Source organism: Physella acuta, unplaced genomic scaffold (assembly GCF_028476545.2).
Source record: "Physella acuta isolate Inbredline_101_S28 unplaced genomic scaffold, ASM2847654v3 ptg000464l, whole genome shotgun sequence".
NCBI classification, from domain to species: domain Eukaryota; kingdom Metazoa; phylum Mollusca; class Gastropoda; family Physidae; genus Physella; species Physella acuta.
The window spans coordinates 200,704-209,042 of NW_026731983.1; the positions used below are offsets into that span (position 1 = coordinate 200,704).

The following is an 8,339-nucleotide window of genomic DNA, read 5'->3' on the forward strand; positions in this document are numbered from 1 at the left end:
TCATCTGCCCGAGGGTTCGAACTCGAGACTTTTCGGTTTAGCAACCATGAGCCGACCCCCTACTATCGTATGAAAGGTGTCAAATTAAAATCGACTTTTTTTTAATAGACCGCACATAGAGAAAAATCGCACCCTCCCGTGGCGCCGCCCTTGCGAAATTAAAAATGAATTTTTACAGAACCTTCTCATAGAGTGTTATAATGAAGTCCCCAAAGTTTCATGCCTATCGTATGAACGGTTTCAAATAAAAATCGACTTTTATTTTTATATACTGTATTTAGAGAAAAATCGCACCCTCCCGTGGCGCCGCCCTTGCGAAAATAAAAATGATTTTTTTACAGAAACCTTCCCCAGAGTGTTCTAAGGAACTCACCAAAGTTTGATGGCGATAGGATGAATGGTGTCAAACCAAAATCGACTTTTATTTTTATATACAGTATATAGAGAAAAAAACAAATCGCGCCCTGCCAGGGCGCCACCCCACGAATTTGAAATATATTTTTTCGCAGTAACCTCCGCAGAAATATTCTGAAAAACATCCCAAAGTTTCACGGCGATGTGATAAGAGGTGTAGTAATGCATACAAAACACACACACACATACATACATACATTGTTTTATATATATATATATATATATATATATATATATATATATATATATATATATATATATATAATCAAAACATTTAATGCATTACATCAACTGTGCAGAAAGACTCGCGAATAACGGTAGCCAAAAGTTATCAAACATGGGACGGCGTGGCCTCAGCGGTAGAGCGCTAGGGTGCTAACCCGAAAGATGAGTTTGAATCCGGGTGCAAGTAAGTAGAACGTCACTGAGACTACCCAGCTCTGAAGGGTGCCTAACTCACGTTAGGGAAAGTTAAGTCGGCTGGGCATAGTGCTGACCACACAATCCCTTTCATTTGCCGAGGTCAAAGAAAATATGAACTATACTTCATTTGCCAAATGGATCGCTAGGTCTAAAGAGGATTCTTTTTCTTTTACTTTTATAGGCCTAGTTATATCAAACAACTTCACAAAAAAAAAAAAAAACAAAAAAAAAAAAGAAAAAAAAAACAACATCATAAAATGCTCCATATGTCGAAAGCGGGCAACTAAAACAGCCTACAACACAAAACAGGATTTTCGCTAACTCAAGTTGTTTTTTAGAAATACGATTTACAATGCGTAGTTCCCTGGTGTACTTTTAATCTATTTAGTCAATTCATTATTAGTCTATGTCACACTTGGTTAAAGTTAGCATATTTTGACTTACTTTTCGTACAGCTTCTGTTCATTTTTTTTCTCCAATTAACATAATTATCTTGATCATTCAAGCTGAGATCAGCAATCAGCCGTCTAACTTTGTATATTTGCTAATTAACTTCGACGTTATTTAATTAACTTGAACACTAGTACTAAAAAATTAGCATAAACAAAGTCACGTGATACCAACTCCGAAAACAGACATTTAGTTTCTGTTGGTCGCCTTGTCAAGTCGTCACACGTTTTAGGCGCTAGTTCTCTACCCGCAAACAGCAAGAGTTATCGTTCCTTGCCTGCAAACAGCAAGAGTTATCGTTCCTTGTCTGCAAACAGCAAGAGTTATCGAACTCTACCTGCTTACATTAAGAGTTGTCGTTCGTTAAATTCCAACATCACTCTTACATCCATAATGTTCACTGGTCTTGAATTGCTCATTCTTGCATCTGTCCTCCCCTGTTCTAACCATAGTCACGGTAGGTATATTTTAATCTATGTAGCTGATCTAGTTAAATGCTTAATACTTCTAATACATAAATCAGTTTGAAAAGTTTGAGAAGTTTGAAAAGCACTTGTATTAAATGCAACGGATATTATTAACATTTTAGGGAATACTGAAGTCTTGAATATTAATATTCGTTTCTTACATTCCAGAACTCAGTAAATTTAGACTTTGTGTTTTATTTGACGTTCTGTGTTTATTTATAATTTTTTAGTTGCTGCTGCTCAAAAGTGGGATGGACTGAAAGTCACGTGGGGCCCGACACTTGACCCCCCGTTCTTTGACTCGATGCCACGAACTGAGTCGGAGGCCAAGCGAATGGGGTGAGTAGCCTTGCATAGAGTACTCACGTACATGAACTCACACGGGAAAGTCGCGGGTTCGGATCTCAACTTCGAGTTAGTAGGAATGCCATCCACCCATTCAGGTTTATTGAGTACGTTATCAAAGGTAGGATAATTTAAGGTGGATGTGAATAAATGTGACCACACTGGCCCTTCATTTGTAGTGATCATGGAACCACATGAACTCTACTTCAACTGCCCCATTAACCGTTAGATGCGAAACGGTTTTTAGTATCATATTTTCTATATGTTATAGCTAGAATAAATAAGGTTAACTGTATATTGTTTAATACATTATCATATCGTCATAATTATATCTACGATACGCATTAGGGCTTTGGATTAGGGTAAGGATTAGAAAAAAGAGACTATAGTTGGTATTTGCATTGGGATTAGGAATTATGTTCTGTACAAAGCCTGTACACATCATGCCCGAGAAGGTAATTTACTACCTTTTAGGATGCATTGTATTTGTAGAACATCATTCATCATTAATACATTTATAAAGAAACAGCAGTCATCTCTTCCAAAGTTATAACATAATTTATATTCTATAATATTATAACATCATTCATCTTTCCAACGTTGCAAAAAACACAATCCAACTCTTAAAATGGAGTTGTGTTGTTACATAACATTATTCACCCCATGTAACTTTGTACTTCAACTCCACCCACCCACCAACTCCACCTACACACCCACCATGTACGTTTGTACTTCGCCTCCACCCACCCACCCACCCACCAACTCCACCCACCCACACACCCACCAACTCCACCCACCCACCCACCAATCCACCCACCCAACAGCTTCAAGAAGATCGGCTCGTGCAACCCTCAAGCCAAATGGCGGGGATCACGTTACGTGAAAGACGACGACTACGCCGTGACACTTCTGTATGACGTGGCAGGCCACATCGCTGGCATCCAGACCTCGGTGCCAAAACATCTTCCCAACGGTTTCCCGTGGAAAGAAATCCAGCCTCCTTTTATTGAAGACGGCAGGCGCTTCGTGAGCACAGTGTACTTCGTTAATCCAGGTGAGTCTAGTTAATCCAGGTGAGTAGTTAATCCAAGCAGTTTTAGTTAATCCAGGTGGGTCTAGTTAATCCAGGTAAGTATAGTAAATTCTGGTGAGTCTAGCTAATCTAAGTGGTTTTGGTTAATCCAGGTGAGTCTAGTTAATCCAGGTGAGTAGTTAATCCAAGTAGTTTTAGTTAATCCAGGTGGGTCTAGTTAATCCAGGTAAGTATAGTAAATTCTGGTGAGTCTAGCTAATCTAAGTGGTTTTGGTTAATCCAGGTGAGTCTAGTTAATCCAGGTGAGTCTAGTTAGTCCAAGTAGTTTTAGTTAATCCACGTTGGTTTAGGTATTCCAGGTGGGTCTAGTTAATCCAGAAAGATTATATTAATTATTGAGAGAGTGAAATTCGTATGGTATTAATGTATAATTAGTCTCCGGCTCACCAGTTTATTACCAGTGATAAATTGTTGTCGAAATGTGTGTCACCACGAGTCAATGTGTCACCATTGTTTTTGTTTTTATCCACAAAAGTGTCAGAACGTATCACTTATTATCTTTTAACATATTTCAACATGTTTGTATGACCAGCTTGAACTTTCAAACATATAAATACATACATGCATATACATGTGTACAGTAAGATTCTTTATCATAAAGGGCAATAACATAAATATTAGAAGATAGATTGGAATTCTTTCTTCAACTATGTCATTATTACTAATTTTAATTAATTTCCCCAATAGAGAAATTAATCTTGAATACAGTAGCTATACTTTTAATGAAACAAGATAGCGATTGAGAAATTTAATCTGTAGTCAACACCTGTATTTCTATTGGTCAGCTATCATCTGTAAACGAGGCAGAAGTCGCGCCCAGTTCCAGAACGAGGGTACTGGCACCGTTCTGTACATACAGAACAGTTCCGTCCCTGAGGACAGCGTCAGGGTGCCGGACAGGGAGGTGGACATTCAGGGGACGGAGTGGACCAAGGGAATGTGTTTCCCCAGGAGGATGGGTAAATACGATCATTGTAGGGATATATGTCTATGTATTAGGTACATACGATCATTGTAGGGATATATGTCTATGTATTAGGTAAATATGATCATTGTAGTGATATATGTCTATGTATTAGGTAAATACGATAATTGTAGGGATATATGTCTATGTGTTAGGTAAATACGGTCACTGTAGGGATATATGTCTATGTATTAGGTAAATACGGTCACTGTAGGGATATATGTCTATGTATTAGGTAAATACGATCATTGTAGTGATATATGTTTATGTATTAGGTACATACGATCATTGTAGTGATATATGTCTATGTATTAGGTAAATACGATCATTGTAGTGATATATGTCGATGTATTAGGTAAATACGGTCACTGTAGTGATATATGTCTATGTGTTAGGTACATACGATCATTGTAGGGATATATGTCTATGTATTAGGTAAATACGATCATTGTAGTGATATATGTTTATGTATTAGGTACATACGATCATTGTAGTGATATATGTCTATGTATTATGTAAATATAATCCTTGTAGTGATACAGGTCTATGTATTGGGTAAATACGGTCACTGTAGTGATATATGTCTATGTGTTAGGTACATACGATCATTGTAGGGATATATGTCTATGTATTAGGTAAATACGGTCATTGTAGTGATATATGTCTATGTGTTAGGTAAATACGATAATTGTAGGGATATATGTCTATGTGTTAGGTACGTACGATAATTGTAGGGATATATGTCTATGTGTTAGGTACGTACGATAATTGTAGGGATATATGTCTATGTGTTAGGTACGTACGATAATTGTAGGGATATATGTCTATGTGTTAGGTACGTACGATAATTGTAGGGATATATGTCTATGTGTTAGGTACGTACGATAATTGTAGGGATATATGTCTATGTGTTAGGTAAATACGGTCATTGTAGGGATATATGTCTATGTGTTAGGTACATACGATCATTGTAGTGATATATGTCTATGTATTAGGTAAATACGATCATTGTAGTGATATATGTCTATGTATTAGGTAAATACGATAATTGTAGGGATATATGTCTATGTGTTAGGTACATACGACAATTGTAGGGATATATGTCTATGTGTTAGGTACGTACGATAATTGTAGGGATATATGTCTATGTGTTAGGTAAATACGATAATTGTAGGGATATATGTCTATATGTTAGGTACGTACGATAATTGTAGGGATATATGTCTATGTGTTAGGTACGTACGATAATTGTAGGGATATATGTCTATGTGTTAGGTACGTACGATAATTGTAGGGATATATGTCTATGTGTTAGGTAAGTACGATAATTGTAGGGATATATGTCTATGTGTTAGGTACGTACGATAATTGTAGGGATATATGTCTATGTGTTAGGTACGTACGATAATTGTAGGGATATATGTCTATGTGTTAGGTACGTACGATAATTGTAGGGATATATGTCTATGTGTTAGGTACGTACGATAATTGTAGGGATATATGTCTATGTGTTAGGTACGTACGATAATTGTAGGGATATATGTCTATGTGTTAGGTACGTACGATAATTGTAGGGATATATGTCTATGTGTTAGGTACGTACGATAATTGTAGGGATATATGTCTATGTGTTAGGTACGTACGATAATTGTAGGGATATATGTCTATGTGTTAGGTACGTACGATAATTGTAGGGATATATGTCTATGTATTAGGTTTGACGAACCATTTAAATCGTGGGAGCTGGACATTACCCCCCCCCCCCGTCAGTTGCCCCTCCCAGAATTATCTCCACTCCCTCTACATCATTCCCTAAAGTAATTGCACCCCCCCAGTACCGTCAGGTTTGGGATGATAGGGTAAGAGGTGATTTTAGGATTGATCTTGGGTTTAGTGTTAGCTATAGGTTTGTGGTTGGGGTTTGCGATTAGGGTTTGGGACAGGATTCTTCAGGATGGGGGGGGGGGAGGTGGGGGAGATCATACGGTGATAATTCACAGCGGGTAATGACTCCTGGGGTAATGTCGGGGGGGGGGGGGTAATGTTCGTGACCCTCAATTAGTATACTGTGAAACTATAGTTATTTTTCTCATATACAATTTTTTTTTAATTTTTTTAAATTTTTTTTTTTTAGACTGTGATACAATGTATAAAAAAAAGTAAAGCACAACTGTACTACAATTCTGTACCTAGCTTTCCAGCAAGCCAGTTTTGTGACAAAACTGTTCTGTCTACATTCCTCTCAAACTGTCTAAGAATCCGTCTGTTCCAGTCCATAGCCGTCACAAATTTACCCTTGGAATAATCTTCTTTCCAAACTTTTCTATCACTAAGTTTCGTTATTTGCTTGTGGCTAGGATGGTCACTACATTCAACATGTTTCCTACCATGATGCCAAGCAAAATAACAGCCATCACAAATTAAGCGTGGTCGTAGAACAATCTTGAAGCCTCGAACTTGAATTAAAGACTGGCTTGTAATAGAAGACAAAATGGGTCTTTCAAAGGAACTTCCAAAGTTCAAAAGAGACCCATTGTGTCTATGACAAACAGTATGTGAAACTAATGCTGTATTACTTGGGTACATGTAAGAAGAAAAATCTGGTTTTTGTATGCTGGATACTGTCATAGACTTTGGTAAAGCATGTCTCATTCCTACATAACTGTTTACTGCCAAGCCAGGGATACACTTGATAATCTTTTGTAATCCTCCAACTGTCCTTAATAACTTTTTTAACTTGCTCAAATATTTCTTAGATCGTATAGTCGTATAGAGAATCTAGTAATTTATATGTTGAAGGACGTCGCCATTATCAAGAATCAAGGGGCCATAAAAATACAATTTTAAATTTTTATTTAATTTTTTTTTCTTTTTTTTTTTTTTTTTTTTTTTTTTTTTAAAGCATCAACTGAAAACAACAGACCTAATTCCCGATTAATTTAAACAGTTAGATATATTATTTAAACTATCGCTTTAGTTTTGAAAAGATAGTTTTTCATTTTACATAAAAAATACAATAGTTACAGAATTACGACCTTGAGCAAACAGAATATATATCTAGCTAATGAAAAATCAAATTAAATAACAAAAATATTATTTTCCATTCAATTTTTGACAACAGGGCAGCACTACTCCTACAGAACCTCGCTAAACATGAAATGTGAGGAGTTATTTCCCATGTGTGTCATCTACAACAAAGGACAACTCAACGCTTTTGGCTGGGCCTTGCAGAACGATCTCCCTTCGCCCCGCTATGAACACCCAGTTCAGGCGACGTTCGCGCTGTTCATGAACCCAGTCCCCAAATGTCTTTACTCGGCTGGGACACTGTCCATCTTCCACGTCTTCATGACGTCAGACGTCAGTGCTAATACGTGTTAAAATACAGATACGTCATACATTGCTTTTAGCACGCAGGCATTTACTTGCTATTTACTCTAGATTAAAGACTTTTTTCTTTATTTCTTTGTTGTCCAGCTAAAGCGAGTATACCTGTCAACTAGGTTCATTAAAAATCAAATTAAGTCAATTTTTTTTCCACAATGCATAGTTATCAAGTCTTGACCTATATAAAAAGTTTAAAAAAAATCAGTCCTGTAGAAATGGTTGAAATTTTGCTCGCAAGTTTCAACGCATTACGGACAATAGACAGCTTTTGTCTAATATAAGTAAATTTCACTTTCAATTTTAAACCGCAGCTGTTTTGGTTGATTACAAACGCTTTAGTGTGAACAAAAAGTAAAACTTGGATTCAAAACTAAAACATACACCCAATCTCAGTTTTCTCCTGGGTTTTCTCGTGTCTAAGTTTGAGTACTGTCTTCAGTTACAAAATAACAAATTGAGGTAGAAACAAAGCGTATACATTTTCAATTTTTTATTGTGTAAAACGTTGCTAACACATGCAGTTCTCTGTAGAAAGCTATATTCATATATAGCTAAACAAAAAAAAACGAAACAAAAGCCATATCAGTTTCTTTTTTTCCTATTTTGAAAACTATAGAATTTGTTCAATTATGAAACAAAATGCTTATTTGTTTTTAAAAATAAAAAGCAACAATTTGTGGCCTTGTTGTTTTACTATGCTAGAAATATAAAAAAAAAAGTAGCGTATTTATTTTTAACATTGACGTTACTCAGAGTATTGGTTATTGATTGTGTGTGGTGTGTGTGTGTGGTGTGT

The 8,339-nt window shown here is 36.3% G+C and overlaps 1 protein-coding gene across 1 annotated transcript; it reads left to right on the forward strand.

The window, feature by feature from the left end:
• The first annotated feature begins 1,549 nt into the window (after positions 1–1,549).
• Positions 1,550–7,561, forward strand: LOC131943653 (uncharacterized). The gene is made up of 5 exons (XM_059303860.1): positions 1,550–1,744; positions 1,985–2,093; positions 2,924–3,153; positions 3,978–4,151; positions 7,278–7,561. Exons 1-5 carry the CDS (start codon positions 1,681–1,683, stop codon positions 7,535–7,537), a joined length of 837 nt encoding a protein of 278 aa, XP_059159843.1. The 5' UTR covers positions 1,550–1,680; the 3' UTR covers positions 7,538–7,561.
• Positions 7,562–8,339: the final 778 nt, after the last annotated feature.